Source organism: Eubalaena glacialis, chromosome 3, assembly GCF_028564815.1.
Source record: "Eubalaena glacialis isolate mEubGla1 chromosome 3, mEubGla1.1.hap2.+ XY, whole genome shotgun sequence".
Lineage (NCBI taxonomy): Eukaryota > Metazoa > Chordata > Mammalia > Artiodactyla > Balaenidae > Eubalaena > Eubalaena glacialis.
In genome coordinates this window covers 80,283,337-80,300,971 of record NC_083718.1, presented here as the reverse complement: position 1 = coordinate 80,300,971, position 17,635 = coordinate 80,283,337, and the positions used below count along the sequence as shown (strand labels likewise).

Below are 17,635 nucleotides of genomic sequence, written 5' to 3'. Positions count from 1 at the left end.
GGAAGTTAACAGAAGAATTTCTTCAGAGGCCTCCAAGGAAACTAACTTGTATTCAGGACCTTCTCAGGCTGAGAATGGAGATGACGGTCAGGACTTATATATAGGCTAGGAGACCAAGCTGATGTTTGTTCAATTTGGTATAGTTAGAAACTGGCAACCTATGGGCTGAATTTGCATGTTTTTTATTAGCCTTCACAAAATTAAAAAATCAGTACATTTCCCATAGGTCTACATTTTCAGCTTCTTTTAGCCAAGATGCCCCTTCAGAGGCTGTCTGCATTCCCGTTCCCACAGCCCCCAGCATCCTTGTCCCTTAGCTGCCCGGTCCCTGCAGGTGCTTGAGTTCACCATCTCTGGGTTAGACGCTGTAAGGGGGAATGTGCCTGCTCCCTCAAGTCAGACACGGCACTACCGCTCTCCTCTCAGCGGACTACTGTTCCAGAGCTGTTTCCTCCTTGGGAGGGACTCCTCACTGAGAGGGTGCACAAGACCTGCACCAACTCAGGTCCCTGAGGCTTCAACTCCTGAAGAGGAATCGGTCGGGCTGCATCTTGACCTGGCCTTCAGTTTCTCTTCTTCTGTTTCTTCTTTTTTGCTCTCTGGTCAGTGTGGTCTCCAGGTCTTTCCTCCTCTGGTTGCTTCTGCGTCTTCTTACCTCTGCCACTTGAGCCCGTGTATGCCTTGCTCTCTGCTGTCCTAGTCCTGCCATCTTCCTCATCTCCTTCATCCCTTACATGCAAGACGTCCTCCTCCTCCTGATGCCGCTGTCTTTTCTTCTTGCTTCTCCTACTTTTCCGATCACTGCATGATCTGCTTTCTGCTTCTCTGGTCCCACCATCTACAACAGCCTCCTCCACGTTCAAGTCTTCTTCCTCATGCTGCCTCCTCTTCTTCTTCCTTTTCCTGAGGGACTGATCAGTTTGTTCTCTGTTTTTCAGTTCCCCAAGCCCACTTGTTCCTGTGGTCTCTTCTTCCTCATGCCTTACAGCTGTTCCCTCTCTCTCATCTGTGACACTTTCTTCTTGATGCCGTCTTTTCTTCTTCTTGCTTTTCCTGACACTCTGGTCAGTGTGTTCTGGGTACTCTTCTGTATTCCTTTCAGTTGCCATAGCCTCTTCCTCCTCTTTCTGCTTCCTTTTCTTTTTCTTTTTTTGTGGGGGCTTGCTCTCAGACTGCAGTTGAGGGACCCCAGGGTCCTGGCCTTTGAGACAAGCCAGGAAGGCCTGCTCCTGGGCCTCTAACCGAGCAAGCTTAGCCTTCATCGTGATCCCAAGACGGGCAGCCCTGAAATAGATGGGGCCCAAGTCAGAGGGAGGGTATTGGGGAAAATAGGCCTAATCTCTGAGACTGCAGGGAAAGTTCATAAGGGAGGAGCTGCCTGTCTTCAGGCAGCTTCAGAAATGGGCAGAGAATAGGAATCACTTTCTCTGGGGTGAAAAGAGTGGTACAGGGGTGGGCTTGTGATGGGGAGAAAAGAAGGGAGCCCAAGAAGCTAACCTCTACTTACTTGTGTGCTATTCGCCCCTCACAGGCTTGGAGCAGCATCTCATCAGTCAGACTGTTGGGGAAAGGCAGGAATCAGGAATTACAAACAGATCTGGTGGAAAGGCTTGACCTCTCCTCCCCTCTAAAACATTCCTTCAGCACTGAGTTCCTATTCAGGACCTGGCACTTTTCTAGGTGTAGGGGATACAAAGATGAGTACAACACATTTCCACCCTGAAGAAGCCCACAGTCAAGCATTACACTTGGTCCTTTCTTTTGAGATTGGAAGGCATCTCCTCCCACATGCCCCTAGCACTAAAAAGAAGTCTCACATCTTTGGAGGCTTGGGCCCCTGGCTGTCGTCATCACTGCAGCTTTCCAAGTCCTTGTCTGGCTTCTCCCCACTTGAAGTCAGTGTGGCCGTCTAGAAGGAGGAATCATGGGGGTGGACAAGGCCCACTCAGCACCACCACCATTGCTCTTCCCTCCTGGAAAGGGAAGAGCAGTGGTGCCACTGCCACCCCGAACAGCCACTGGCACAAATTTGTCAGCCCCCAACATCGCTCCTTGCAGCCCCACACAGAGGTGTGCCAAACTGCATACATCAACTTGGGCAGGAGGTGGGCTGCAGTTGGGGGTGGGTGGGGTGGGGGCAGTCCTGGCCTCCCTGGCTCACAGCCAGCTAGTGGGCAGAACAGGAAGGGAGGAAGAAGTTCTCTGGGTCATCAGGTCTTCACAGTGGGACAAGTGCCCCCTGGCGGTCATCCCATGATGCCAATAACGGACAATAAAGATGCTACTTTTCATGCCCCCTCCCCCCATACCTATGCACAGTACTTTAACCAGGTTAAGAACCTACTTTGGGCTAAGAGGTTGGGGACAGAGTGGAATAAGGATGAGATGGTTCCAGCCCAGATGGAATCTACATGGTTGAGGGGTAAAGGAATATGGCAGAACATAGAAAATGATGATGAAAGTGTTGTCTGTGCTAGAGGAAGGGTACCCTACTCAGGCTTCAGGGTTTGGGGAATAGTTTCTACAAGGAGCTGAGCTCTGGAAGACAAGAAAAAGGTCAGCAGGTAAAGGGGCAAAGGAAGCAGAATGTCCCAGGCAGAGGGAATAGCATGTGCAAAAACTTGAAAGTGAAAAAACATGGTACCTTGAAAAGATTCAGATTCCATCTGGCTAAAGTGTAGAGGTCCTGAGAAGTGGCGAGAGACAGGCTAAGAAAGAAGGCAGGGACAAGGCATGAAGGGCCATGTGAGCCAGTCTGACACATCTGGACTGTGTCATCCTAGGTCTAGGAGGAACCAGTGACAATGAAATTTGTGTTTTTCAGATAACACTGGATGCTTTGTGGAGGATGAACTAATCGCGGTGGGGTTTGAGACTAGAGTGAGGAGTCTAGTTATGAGGCTGTGAAAGAAATGAGGCACGAGAGGATGATGGTCTGAACTGGGGCAGAAGATGGCCACAGAGATGAATGAGAAGGATTTGCTAGATAATACATAGAGCCCTTAAGGACATAATAGAGGATCGTTAAATGTTAGCTCCCTTCTATTGGCGGGCTAGAAAAGGGGAGTCTGAACACCTGGGTTCTAGTCCTGTCTGCCATTACTAGCCAGCTGTGGGCTCTTCAGCGAGCCACTTTCCCCCCTTTTGGCCACATCTGCAAAATAAGGACAATGGGTCAGATAATCTCGCAGGTCTCCTCTGACTTTTAAGTCCTCTGAATTAGACATCCCCTCCCTGCCCTGCTCTGACAGCTCCTGACTGTGCCCCACCTCCCACTCCCTGTTGCTGCCCCCTCAGCAGATGGCAGGGATCCATTCAACCTGAAGATTTCAATTCTTGCTGAGGGTCTGGGCAGCCTAGGTAAGAAACAGTGAGGTTGGTCACAGGATCCCACTGTTAGGACAGTCCTGAGAAGAGGTAGGACGTACAAGGCAATTGTTCAGGCCCCAGGGGAGACCAGGGAAGGAAAAAAGGATGGGCCCTCTCACCCCCAGCCTCTAATACCTTCACAAACTTCTGATACAGCAGGTTGGGCTTGGCGTGATCATGACGGGTGGTCTCCTTAGACAGGCACCTTATCTGTACGCCATCCTGTGGGGACATATCCGTGAGTGGGTGACATGCCATGTCTCCCTCACCCCCACATGTCCCAGGCCCTCGTGGTTCATGTGCCTACTATTAGAGCTTATACCTGCCCAGTTTTCACTACCAAGCTGGCCGCAGTCTTGTTGAAGAGATCATTCCACCAGTAGTTTGTGAACTCTTTGGCAGGGTCGTGTCCCACCTGCCAGAGGAAGAAGTATGAACTCAGGACCTGTCATTCCCCTCCCTCCCCCTATCCTCAAGGACCCCGTCTCCCATCCACACTGACCTCCCTCAGCCTGCCCAGTCTTACCCCATGAGTGTCCTGCTTCAGCGTTACCCTGAGGGCCTGGGTGATGCCATTCTCCTTCCGGCCCAGGCCTTTGCCTGCAAACACAGTGAATGATTTGGCTTATTCCACTCCTGCCCCAAGCCCTCACAAGGCACCCCCAGCACATGCCACTCCTTGCCATTCCACATACCTAACTGTGGGCATGCTCCGTCCATCTTGGAAGCCCTCCCAGTTGCACTCTTTCTAGCACCTCTCCATGCAGTCCTCCCATCTTTGAGCCCAAACTATCTTTCCTTCATAATTCTCTCAGGACAGAAGTCGTGTCTCTTCCTCCCCCTCCCAGTCCTCCGAACCACTTCTTTCTCACTACCCACCATCATATTTCTTCCCTTCTTCCCTTTTCTGGAAATGTCAGCAATTTTCTTCTGCAAATTTCCCTTTAAACTAACTTTCCTCCTCCAATTGAATGGACTACATAGGGGTTAATCCAGGGTGATGCCTCTTCCCTGGGCAGAGGGTAGTGAGGGAGTTGGGGGGATGTGAAAGGGGCCCCATGGGAATCACCTTGAGTCCATCCATGCTTTAGCAGCTGCTCCTCAGCAAACTTCATCCCACGACTCTTGACCTCTGGGGTGACACTCATGGTGAGAAAAGAGTCACTGTCCTCAGGCCCTCACCAGAGAAGAGAAGGGGTCACTATCTTCCCTTTAAGAGGAAAAAAAGAAAGTGCCCAAATCATCCATCAAATCCATCCTGACTGCTCTTATAAGAATTCTTTCCTGAAGCTGGAGCAGAGACAGAGGAAAGAGGCCTGGTCCTTGGGGAGCTCCCTGTCCGACCACTGAGAGGTCAATGTCAACATGTTGAAAGCCAAGGAGACCTGGTATTAATAATAACACCCAAATGTATGGAGAACTCACTACATGCCAGGCTGTGCTAAGATTTTACATGGATCATTTCGTGTACTCTTCCCAGCCCGGGAAGATTTCCTGAACTTTACATTCAGGAAAGTATTATATCCCTGTTTTGCAAATTAGGAAACTAAAGCCTAAAGAGGTTAGGTGACTTGCTCCAGGTCACACAGCTGATACATGTAGAACTCAAACCCAGGCAGCTTGTCTGCAGAGTCCCCACTCTTTACCACTGCCTGATAACATCTCCCACGATTTATTACCACGTAAAAACAAAGCAAGGAGGTGCTTGTTAACCTGAGTTATAAGACAACAGTACTTAATAGAGCCCATATCCTATGCCTGTGCCCCAGCATTTACACTGTCCTCTCAATGTGAAGGCTACATGCCTCTTCCCCACGGTCTTTCAGTCTTGTTGGAGCACCCCTTTTGAAACTGTCCAGCTTAGCAAGGGCACTATTATTGAGCATTTAAAGCGTAACAGAGGGGTTACACATATTGCTATACTGTCTCATTTAATCCTGACAGTCCTGTGAGATACACCTTATCCTTATTTTACAAAGGGTTTTTTGCCTGGGGTTACACAGCTGGTAAGAGATGGAGCTGGAATATGAGCTCAGGTTGCCTGACTCCAGAGTGGCCCACTTTCTATCACATTCCCAACTACAGTCATCCCTCAGTATCAGCGGGGGATTTGTTCCAGGACCTGCTATGTATAGCAAAACCCATGGATGCTCAAGTCCCATACTAGCCTTCCGCATCCCAGGATTCAACTAACCACTGATTATGTAGTACTGTAATATTTATTGAAAAAAATCCACGTGTAAGTGGACCCATGCAGTTCAAATCTGTGTTGTTTGTCAACTGTAGTTGCATTTCTTTAGAGTCGTTCAGGTGTTCCTCATTTTGGACTCCACAATGGCACTGTCCAACTTATATACCAAATTTGCCTCTGAAACGGTTAAGATGGCTTATTACACAAGACATTCAAAACTAAGACTATCACTGCTGACTTGAGTCACTAAAGTTAACTTGTACTAAGATCATTTATTACAGGCATTGCAGACCATTTTAAAAGCTGATTAATGGCACTCCTGGAGTAACCCTCTGACCTCCCCAAGTGACAACTCCAAAGGCTAAAACTTTCAGTTGTGTTTAAGAATGTCTAGTGAGTATGCTAATAAAAAAAAAAAAGTCAGACACATCAAGTCACCCCTCCTAAACATTACATATTAGGCTTAACAACGATGACCAGTCTGGTTAGGTATGAAGAGTAGCAAATTTAGGATGAATCACATTTCTGTTCACAATTCTACTGTGAAGGATGATTACTTGAAAACCTAATTGACACCTTGAGAGTCCCAACAGAAAAGCACTGAGTGAAGAAATGGCCCTATCTTGCTTCTTGATAATGCAAGAGAAGTAAAATTCAAACACTGAGGCCTTTGAGGCCACCTCAAACCTCTGCTTCTTATCAGAAGTTATTTCTAACCTATTAGCCCCCAGATTTCAATAACAACCACCAACACGTGCATTTACTCAATGCCAGCCTGCTGCTAATTGCTGCACACACATTATCTCATTTAATCCTCCCAACAACCCTATTAGGAGGTTTTTTGTGTGTGTGTGTGTGTGTGTAATTGACAAATGGCGCTGAGAAGTTTAGTTACTTGTCCAAATCAAACAGCTGGCAAGTAGCGGATCCAGGATCTCAGGCATTCCAGAACTGGTGTTCTTAATCACCACATTCCTCAGTCTCATAGACGTTTGTACTTTGCGCTGTAAAACCTACCACTGCCTGTCCCTTGTCGCAGTAATTCGAAACTATACGCCCTGGTTTTATTACCCAACCCCGGTGTACTTAATGCAACTCCAAGAATCGAGAATGCGTTCAGTCGTCATTCGTTGAATTGAGTGACATAGATGGTAATTGCTTTAACCGACCTAGAATGGATAACTGGACAGAAGCAACTAGATCCCAGGCTGTGCGCCGCAGTCTTTGTGAAGGCTTCTAGCACACTTTCAGGAACTGTTTTCTTTCCAGTCAACCTGAGTTTTCTGGAGGAAGGGCCCAGGGCCACCTTTCTTACAGCGATTCCAAAGAACCGGCAACCCTTTCCCTAGGCCTCCTTCCTCTTGAGGTCTAAACTCCAGCCCTCCTCCCGCAGTTTCACTTGGGTAAAACTACTCTCCTGCTCTCACATTTGCTCCTGAGCCCGGGCTCCGACAGCCACCGTTCGGGGGACTGTAGGCTCTTACCGTTAGTGCAAGGTCCTCTCCGCAGAAACATGTGCCAGACGTGATCTGTGCGCCGCCATCTTCCCGGAAGTGCCGTTTCGGTCATTCTAGGCTGTCGAAACCATAGAGACGCACGCCGGAACCGAACTCTCGGTTGTCCCCGGAGGAACTGTGTTGTGCCCATTTCAGGGGATCCGGAAAGTGTTATGTTTACTTCCTCCCTGCAGGTCTGAACGGCCGTGGGACTTCGGTCCTATCCAGCTCTATTGGGATGCCGAGAACAGCTTTGGGTCCGACACTGACTAGTTCCAGGCACAAATATGAGGAAGGAAAACTTTAGGGGAAACCATCGAGAGTGGACTGAGAGATTCGTGGAGGCAGAGAAGGGGGTAGCACCTCTGAGGTGATTTGCGGGGATAAATACTCAGCCTGCAGGGACAGTTATTTATAAAATCCTAGAGATGAGAGGTTTCAGTAGGTTCATCAAACACTTTTTGACTCACCGCTCTGTGCCAGGACCTGCCCCTTTTGGTACTGGTGATACAAAGATGCATAAGAGAGAGCCCTGACTTCGGGGTGCACCTAGTCTAGCCCAGGGAAAATCGGGACCTCGAGTGGGACTGGAGAGAGAGGGAGGATCCCGGAATCCATGCCAGGTTGAGGAGTTTGGACTTGCCTTTTAAGTATTAGGGTCCATTGAGCAGGGGAGGGAAAGAACATATTGCAAACAAATCAACAAGAGAGGCTGCGCGCGCTCTCATCCCCACAAACTGTTCCTAGGCTTCACTGAGCCACCCAAGAACTAAAACCTGAAAAAAAAAAAATCCCTTGTTGCGTCCCTGTATCAGTATTTACGGTAACTTAGAGCCCGACCCACCCCACCCCCACCCCCAAGGAACTTCAAAAAGAAAAACTGCCGTGTCACAGTAAAGTTTTGTCATAATTGCTCAGTGTGTCATACTCCCTCATCCCCACAAGATTTTTTTTTTTTTTACATAAAATTAATTTTACTTTTAAAATATGCTACTTGGGAAGGAAAAATAAAGGGGGAATTCCCTGGCGGTCCAGAGGTTAGGACTCCGCGCTTTCACTGCCAGGGGTCGGGTTCGATCCCTGGTCGGGGAACTAAGATGCAGCAAGCCAGAGCAGCGCGGCAAAAAAAAAAAAAAAGAGAGAGAGAGAGAGAAAATTCCACAGATAGGTCTTCAGTTACCACCATTTTCCCACTCCATCTCCCCTATCTATCTATCAATCTACCTATCTATCTAATATATTATACTGTGGGCATAAAAGAGGTTTGAAAACTCCTGAATAGGGCAACCTCAAGGGCCCTTTCTAGCCCACAATTTCTGTGCGGCATACTTTGCCAGCCACTCCAAAAACCTAATGGCCGTAATTCCTTGACTCAAGATTCTTCCTCTGCCCTAGGACCTTGAACTCCTGTTCTGCCTGACTCACTCATTTGATAAACATTTATTAAGGGTCTTCTGTAGGCCAAGGGCTAGGGGTCCAGCCCTTGTCCTGTTGGGCCTCACCGTCCTGTGGGAGTGTAACAAGTTACCAGGCATTTATATGAGTGAGTGATGAGAGCTGCGGCAAGGTCAGGACACAGTGCCACAGGGGTAAGAGGAGAAGCCAGGGCCCCTGAGGGCTTCCTGAAGGAGCCTCTCCCAGGCTGTAAGCCTGTCCCTGGGGGCTACGTGGGACTGCAAAAGAAGAAATGGGCCTCCAGGAGTTCCAAGTTTCATGGGGTCTCACACTCCTCACAAGAGTTGTGAGAAATAAAAGCCATTGTAAGAGAACAAGAATACATGGCTACTTATAAAGTGAGCTTAGGGTCTTTCTACTCCGCCATCTTGGCCGCTCTCAGTTCTGCATGCTGGGAAGGCCAAGATCAAGGGACTGGGACGATCACCTTCTGGTGAGGGCCCTCTTCCTGATTCATATCCGGTACTTTCTTGCTGTGTTCTCTCGTGGTGGAAGGGGCCGTGACTACTTATAAGGAAATAATCTAAAATGCAGACATAGCAAGATCAATAGAAATATTTATTACAGGAATATTTATAAAATGGAAAAATTGTAAAGAACCTAAATATCCCACAACAGGAGAATGGCTAAATAAATTATAGTGTAACCGTACAATGCACTAATATGTAGCTTTAAAAGGAGTCTTAATAACTTGGGGGATATGTCTATGATATGATTGAAATGAAAAAAGCAGGTACAAACTGGTTCCTGCATAGTAAGAGCCCATCTATGTTAAAAATTCATAGGCAATGGCATCAAAAGGAATAAAGCACTTAGGAATTTAACACAATATAACAGAAGAAGAGCAAGAGTTGTACACTGAAAGTTACAAAATGTCATCGAAAGAAACTAAAGAAGAGCTACATGAATGGAAAGATACATGTGTTCATGGGTTGGAAGACTTAATAATATCACAATACTCTCCAAATTGGTCTACAGATTCAACACAATCTCTATCAAAATCCTAGCTGGCTTTTTTTTGCATAAATTGACAAGCTGATTTGGAAATTCAAATGGTAATGCAAGGAGTCCTTTTTCTCGAAAAAGAACAAAGTTGAACGACTAACACTTCTCAATTTCCAAACTTACCACAAAGCTATAGTAATCAAGACTGTGGTTCTGGCATAGGCTAGATATAAAGCTCAATAGAATAGAAATGAGAGTCCAGAAATAAACCCATACATTTATGGGCAATTGATTTTCAACAAGAATGCCAAGACAATTCAATGAGGAGAGAATAGTCTTTTCGACAAATTATGCTAAGACAACTGGATAGCCACATGCAAAAAAAAATGAAGTTGGACCCCACCTCGCATCATATGCAAAAATTAACTCAAGATGAATCAAAAACCTAAATGTAAGAGCAAAACCTCTAAAGCTCTTAAAAGAAAACATAGATGTAAACTTTCATAACCTTGGATTAAACAATAGTTTATTAGCTATGAGTCCAAATGTACAAGCAACCAAAGGAAAAAAACAGATAAATTGGGCTTCATCAAAATTAAAACGTTTGTGCTCCAAAGGACACCATCAAGAAGTAAAAAGACAATTACAGAATGGAAGAAAATATTTGCAAATCATATTTCTGATAAGGTTCTAATATCCAAAAAAATACATAAAGAACTCTTACAGGGACTTCCCTGGTGGTGCAGTGGTTAAGAATCCGCCTGCCAACGCAGGGGACACTGGTTCAATCCCTGGTATGGGAAGATCCCACAGGCCGCGGAGCAACTAAGCCCGTGCGCCACAACTGCTGAGCCTGCGCTCTAGAGCCCGCGAGCCACAACTACTGAACCCGCGTGCCACAACTACTGAAGCCTGCGCACCTAGAGCCCATGCTCCGCAGCAAAAGCCACCACAATGAGAAGCCCACGCACCGCAACGAAGAGTAGCCCCCGTTCACCGCAACTAGAGAAAGCCCTTGCACAGCAACAGAGACCCAATGCAGCCAAAAATAAATAAATAAATAAATAAAATTTTTAAAAAGAACACTTACAACTCAATAATAAAAAGACAACACAATTTTAAAATGGGTAAAAGATTTGGATTGACATTTCTCCAAAGAAGATATACAAATGGTTAATAAGCACATGAAAAGATGCCCAACATCATTAGTCATCAGGGAAATGCAAGTGAAAACCACAATACAATATCATTTCACACCTTCTAGGATAACTAGTATTTAAAAAATGAGCAATAACAAGTGTTGGTGAAGATGTGGAGAAATGAGAACGCTCATACATTGCTGGTGGGAAGGTAAAATAGTGTGGCTGCCTTGGAAAACAGTTTGAAAAATTCCTCAAAAAGTTAAGCATAGAATTACTGTATGACCCAACAATCCCACTCCTAGGTATATACCCAAGAGAATTGAAAATATATGTCTATACAAAAACCTGTACACAAAATTTCATAGAAGCACTATCTATAGTAATAGCTAAAAAGTGGAAACAATCCAAATGTCCATCAGCTAATGAATGGGTAAACAAAACATGGTAGATCCACAATGGAATATGATTAGGTCATCAGAGGAAATGTGGTATTGATACATTCTACAACATGGATAAACTTTGAAAATATGTTAAGTGAAAGAAACCAGACACAAAAGGCCACATACTGTATGATTCCATTTACATGCAATGTCCAGAGTAGGCAAATCCATTGACATAGGTCAGCTGGGAACAGGAAAATGGAGAGTGGCTACTAATGGGTGGGTGGAGGGTTTCTTTTTGGGCTGATGACATGTTCTGGAATCAGTGGTGTTGGTTAAACTTGTGAACATACTAATACTCACTGAATTGTACACTTTAAAAGGGTGAATTTTATGGTATGTGAATTATATCTCAAAAACCCCAAAAAACCACAGGCACAGTAAAAGAACAAGAGAAGAACACTAACATGTTAGAGGCAGTCATTCTGAGATGAAGGAATTATGAGTAAGTGCATACCCTTCTTTATATATTCTCTCTGAATTTTAGGTTTTTCTACAATTAACATATTTTATCAGGAAAAATAACTTTAAAACAGCAAATGAATACAAATCAGAGTTCCTCAGTGCTGAGGAACTTGGTGCAGAAATGAGGAGAAATATGATGGGCAACAGGCAGACCTTCAGGAGGAGGTGAATGTGGCCCTGAGATGACCAACTCTTTTTTTTTTTAACTTTTTAAAAATACCTTTATTTATTTATTATTTATTTATTTTTGGCTGCGTTGGGTCTTTGCTGCTGTGCACGGACTTTCCCTAGTTGCGGCAAGTGGGGGCTACTGTTCGTTGCAGTGCGCGGTCTTCTCATTGCGGTGGCTTCTCTTGTTGCAAAGCACGGGCTCTAGGTGTGCTGGCTTCAGTAGTTGTGGCATACGGGCTCGGTAGTTGTGGCTCGTGGGCTCTAGAGCTCAGGCTCCGTAGTTGTGGCACACGGGCTTAGTTGCTCCGCGGCATGTGGAGTCCTCCCATACCAGGGATTGAACCCGCGTCCCCGGCATTGGCAGGCAGATTCTTAACCACTGCACCACCAGGGAAGTCCGAGATGACCAACTCTTGAATTCCTTTCTAAATTTCTGGAGCAGAATGAAATCCTAAAAATTAGGTATTGGGTTATCTTTCTATACTCTAAGTCCACACACAGTGTCATAAAAATCATACTATGCTAACAAATCCCTCTGGTGCATAAACTTGTGTAACATTTTCCTCCACCTCTTCTCAGTTGTTTATTCATGTATTTATTCTATTACTGGAATCTGAGAATGAGGGAAGAGAAAAGAGCCTGTGGTTGCAACTACAATTGTGGGGATTTTTTTTTTTTTGCCACACCATGTGGCATGCGGGATCTTAGTTCCCTGACCAGGGATCCATCCCATGTCCCCTGCAGTGGAAGCATGGAATCTTAACCACTGGACCACCAGGGAAGTACCAAATGTTGGGATTTTTGAAAGCTTATATCACAAATATTGGCAATGTTTACCTAATATAATGTTATTTTTCTTTCTGTTGGGAAAAAAAAAAAAGGTGCACCTATGTGTCTTAGGGTTTTTTCTTAGACTGATATTATTTCTTAATCCTCAGACCTAGGCAGTTTGTAATTTTCCTACTTCATTAACCATTTAAGTTCATAACAACAAAAATATTACAATCCCTTGTGCAGAGTGCTTTGCTATTTAAAAATAGTGGGTTTTGGGGACTTCCCTGGTGGTCCAATGGCTAAGACTCGGTGCTCCCAATGCAGGGGGCCCGAGTTCGACCCCTGGTCAGGGAACTAGATCCCACATGTACGCCGCAACTAAGAAGTCGGTATGCCGACAACAAAGATCCCTCATGCCACAAATAAGACCCAGAGCAGCCTAAATAAATAAATAAATAAAAATGATTCAAAAAAAAATTAAAATAGTGGGTTTTATTTAAAACAGTGGTTCACAGTTTAAAATATCATTTTCACAAACATCATTTTATTTGATTCTCAGCCTAATCCCAAATTGTATATAATCTTCCCTATTTGTAGGTAAGTAACCTGAGGGCCAGTCAGCACAGAAAACAGAAATGAAATGGTCTCAGCCACAGACGGCTGTTCTTTGATGCAATCTGGTGTGGGTTTCTGCTTAACAAACATTTATTTCTCTTTGAAGCATCATTGCCATCTGCCCCTTGGTACCATGCTTCTCCCCAATTTGGGTCAAGACCTGTCTCTGAGCTCTGCATCACTGTCCCTCTAGTTCTTGTCTCTGTCTTTCCCTGACCTCAGTGTCTCCTTCTGTGAAGGGGCTTGGAAACCCCAGTGTGTGTACATGCTGGTTGTGGTGGTGGGGTGGTGAGAATGGATGAGGGAGGGAACTGCAAAAGGGGCCCTCTTTCCTCTGTAGTGCTTGCTGCCACTTCTAGAGTCAGCCTAGAGAAGTGAAGTTTTCAAGGCAGCAGACATTTCCACTTGGCTTGTTTTTTATATTTAAAAAAATAAAATACTTCCAGGGACTTCCCTGGTGGTCCAGTGGTTAAGAATCGGTCTTGCAACGCAGGGGACGCCGGTTCCACCCCTGGTGGGGGAACTAACATCCCACATGCCGTGGGGCAACTAAGCCGGGCGCCGCAACTAGAGAGCCCACATGTCCCAACTACAGAGTCCACACGCCGTGGAGCCCTCGTGCCACAACTAGAGAAGCCCGCGCACCGCAGTGAAGAGCCCGCGTGCCACAATGAAAGATCCCGCGTGCCACAACTAAGACCTCATGCAACCAATCAATCAATCAGTATTTTTTTTTAAATGAAATATTTCCAGATACATCAGTAAAAATGCCATGGAAAAATTTCTGAACGGGGGCAGTATGAAAGACACCAATATGAGTGGAAGTAGAGGTGGGAAAAAGGACCCTGCTGGAAAGAAAAGCAGCAGGGTATCCCACCTCATTCTTTCTCTTGGCACTGCTGCCACAAATACGAAGGAAAACGCTTTGAGGTATTGGGACTCTCTCCCTCTGAACTGAAGCTTAGCTCAGCATTGTCAAAGCGAGTCTGAAGGGCGCTCTGAGTCTGGAGGACGCACCCAGAACTTTCAGGTCTCTGCTATAGCATTCCCATCTCTGAACGTCGTCCGCAGTAAACAAGCGGTGATCCTCCAACAGTGCATAGGACTCGAGCTGTATGCGGAGCCCAGCACTCTGCAGGGCCCGTCAGCGCCGGTAACGCTGCCTTCTCGCGCCACCTGCTGGCTGTCAGATGTATTGCATATTAAATCATGAAAAATTCATACACATAATAAATACATAAATGCCTTGAAAGTTTGGAAGGACAGACAACAAAATGTTAAAATTTATTTTCTCTGTGTGGTAGGATTAAGTTTCATTTTAAAAAAATACTTGCTTATTTATTTGGTTGCGCTGGGTCTTTAGTTGCGGCTCTTGGGCTCCTTAGTTGCGGCATGCATGTGGGATCTCGTTCCCTGACCAGGGATCAAACCCAGGTCCCCTTCGTTGAGAGCGTGGAGTCTTAACCACTGAGCCACCAGAGAAGTCCTGGGATTTTCCTTTTTAAATTTTTTTTGTTTGTTAAAATGTCTACAATTAAATGTATCATTGTGGAATCAGTTTTTAAGAAAGCAATAAAAGTTGCCCTCCAATTTAAAAATTATTATTCTATGACTCATTCTGGCTTCATTTTTACATTTAAATATTCGAGCTTCCAGGAATTTATTTAGTTTAAGGAATGAATTATGAATCATATTTTTTTCCCAAGATGGCTAACTGGTTGTCCAACCTCTAGCAGTCTCCAACAATAGGCATCTCGTTAAATAAATTATGCTACAGCCACCCACTGGAATACTATGCAGACATGGAAAACAATGAAGAAGCTTTATGTCATGTGCTGATAGGACTGATGTTCACAACATATTATTAGGTTAAAAAAAACAACAACAAAGTAGGGAGCAGTTTGTATATGATCCCAATTAGATTAAAAAAAAAGAATATGTGCATGATGTATGTTTCTATTTATTTGAATTCTTGTAGATTCTTAAAAACTTTATGGGCAGGTACAGAAGAAGCTTAACAATGGTTTAATTGTTCCAGGAGGAAGTAAGAAGAAGGAAGGAAGAAAGGAAGGAAGGATTTTACTTTTCATTTTATCCCTTTGTTAGTGGTTTAATTCTTTTTCATTATGTTCATGTATTAATTTTGTTAGGTTTTGTGATAAATAAAAATAAGTGGGACATTGATTTGTATGTGTTTATGGTTTTAAAAAATCACATGATCCCTTAGGATCAATCAGTCAGTATCTGTGTTTTGATTGATTCTGTTCCCTGTGACACTACTTCCCCTCACCAACAGTAAGGGCTAAAATATATTGAGTGCATTCTATGGGTCAGGCACAGTTCTAATTATTGATGTCATTATCCTCATTTTCAGAGGAAAACAATGAAGTAAAGAGAAGTTTGCCTAATGTTATCCAGTTAGTAGGTTGCCTGAGATTTATCTCCAGACACTCAAATTCCAGAGCCTGTGGAACTTAACCATTATGTCCTGCCCTTTGGTTAAGCTTGCAGAAATTAAAGAAAGAAAGAAAACGTCAATTTTATTTATTTATTCAGTAAACATTTTCTGAATGCTAGTATATGCCAGGTGAGAAAACTGTTAAATTGTTTCTTGGGAGGCTTCCTGGAGGAAGAACAATGGATGCATTATAAAGTCTCTGATGTAGCTAATGAAATTGAGTTGCTGTAACAATGGTGGCCCATTGGAGCAGCAGCCTTCGTATCCTTAACTACAAGAAGGCACTGTAGAGGACTCTTGCTGAGAATGGCCACTTCCTCCTAGTGCCATTGCTGGTCCTCTGCAGGCTGGAGATACAAAGTATCCTCCCCTCAAGGAGGTTCAGTCTCTCAGGGCACTCATGTGTTAGTTCTACAAGTGGATCTGCTATTCCAGTGAAGCAGAAAGCACTAGGATGTTGCTTTCAATATAGGGAAGTTGAGAAGTGGAAAAACAATTCTCAAAGTTGTTTTTTTTTTAATTTTTGGCTGTGTTGGGCCTTCGTTTCTGTGCGAGGGCTCTCTCTAGTTGCGGCAAGCGGGGGCCACTCCTCATCGCGGTGCGCGGGCCTCTCACTATCGTGGCCTCTCCTGTTGCGGAGCACAGGCTCCAGACACGCAGGCTCAGTAATTGTGGCACACGGGCCCAGTTGCTCCGCGGCACGTGGGATCCTCCCAGACCAGGGCCCGAACCCGCGTCCCCTGCATTGGCAGGCAGACTCCCAACCACTGCGCCACCAGGGAAGCCCTCAAAGTTATTTTTTAACTCACGTCAAAGATTTATTTAACTCATTAATGGCAGAACTAGGAAGAAGACAAAAGAGCTGCTTTGAAGAGCATTTGAGAAACAGGGATTTATATAGTCAATAAAAAAAGGAATGCCAAAATAAGATTGCTAATTTGGATATGATTGGTCAAGTTTCCAGGACAATAAAACCAAAACACCTTTGTGGTTAACTTCTCTGTTGGGCAATAAAACCCTATCATTTTATCAACTTCTGCAAGTTAACCACTAACCATACAGACTGTAAATGTTTCATCTCTTTTTGGTTGTAGATTATTTATCAAATATACTATAACAACAAAGTTACATTCTCCAGGAGAGTCAGCTGAGTGTCAAGCAAGCTTTTAGACAATGCTCTAGAGCGACACCAAACCAAACCAAACCAAACAACTCCCCCCCAAAACAAAACCCCCAACAACCAACAAAAAAAGGAATTCTCATTTTACCTTTTCTAAGTTTGGAGGAATTATTCTTCCACAGAAGGGAAGAACTCATCTAGCTTTGGAGATGAGCTCCCTGGGTTACTCACTAACAATTAACTAACTTTCTCTAGACATCAGTTCCTTTGTCCATAAAATGGGAATGTTAATACTGTGAGAGTATTTATGTTTCCCATGTGAGAGAATGTAGAGCTATAAGTTAGGGCTCACTTTTTAAAATTATTCATATTCTGGCCTGAGAATGGTTGATTAATACTTGCAAATCTTCTTACTTCTGGGCTTAAGTTTGACTAACGTGAGACTGGGAGTGAGAGTCTGTACAAAGTAAGGTCAGATCCAACTTAGACTGCCTTGAACGAGAACAGAAGCAGGGATTTGAGAGAGCAAGCCTTGAGGCCTGGGAGTGTGAGAAGGGCTGATAAAATGAGGACTCGGGAATCTCAAGGTATTTGCAGAGGTAGATGAACAAAAACACAATTTTATTTTATTTTATTTATTTTTTATTTTTTATTTTTTTTGCATTTATGTTCATGAATGAAATTGGTCTGAAATTTTTTTTTTTTTTTTGGAACTATCTTGTTTGATTTTGGTATCCAGATTCTATGTTAGCCTTTATTATGTATTTATTTATTTGTTTTTGGCTGTGTTGGGTCTTCGCTTCTGTGCGAGGGCCCTCTCCAGCTGCGGCAAGCGGGGGCCACCCCCCATCGCGGCGCGCTGGCCCCCACTATCGCGGCCCCCCCCGCTGCGCAGCACAGGCTCCAGACGCGCAGGCCCAGCAGCCGCGGCCCACGGGCCCAGCCGCTCCGCGGCATGCGGGATCCCCCCAGACCAGGGCTCGAACCCGTGTGC

The 17,635-nt window shown here is 44.8% G+C and overlaps 1 protein-coding gene across 1 annotated transcript; it reads right to left on the bottom strand.

The window, feature by feature from the left end:
• Nucleotides 1-158: 158 nt before the first annotated feature.
• Nucleotides 159-7,121, bottom strand: LOC133086764 (G patch domain-containing protein 4). The gene is made up of 8 exons (XM_061183292.1): nucleotides 7,045-7,121; nucleotides 4,439-4,579; nucleotides 3,896-3,969; nucleotides 3,692-3,784; nucleotides 3,505-3,591; nucleotides 1,818-1,909; nucleotides 1,508-1,558; nucleotides 159-1,284 (listed from the first exon to the last, which is right to left on the bottom strand). The coding sequence occupies exons 2-8, from the start codon at nucleotides 4,515-4,517 to the stop codon at nucleotides 564-566; spliced, it is 1,197 nt and encodes a 398-aa protein (XP_061039275.1). The 5' UTR covers nucleotides 4,518-4,579; nucleotides 7,045-7,121; the 3' UTR covers nucleotides 159-563.
• Between the last annotated feature and the right edge of the window lie 10,514 nt (nucleotides 7,122-17,635).

Bases quoted from the DNA above. Each gene is read 5' to 3' on its own strand.
- LOC133086764 (XM_061183292.1), bottom strand. From the start codon at position 4,517: ATGAGTGTCACCCCAGAGGTCAAGAGTCGTGGGATGAAGTTTGCTGAG. The intron at 1,910-3,504 runs GTATTAGAGGCT...TCCTCCTTCTAG, and splicing joins TGTATCAGAAGTTTGTGAAG to ACGGCCACACTGACTTCAAG. The intron at 1,285-1,507 runs GTAAGTAGAGGT...CATCTATTTCAG, and splicing joins GAGGGGCGAATAGCACACAA to GGCTGCCCGTCTTGGGATCA.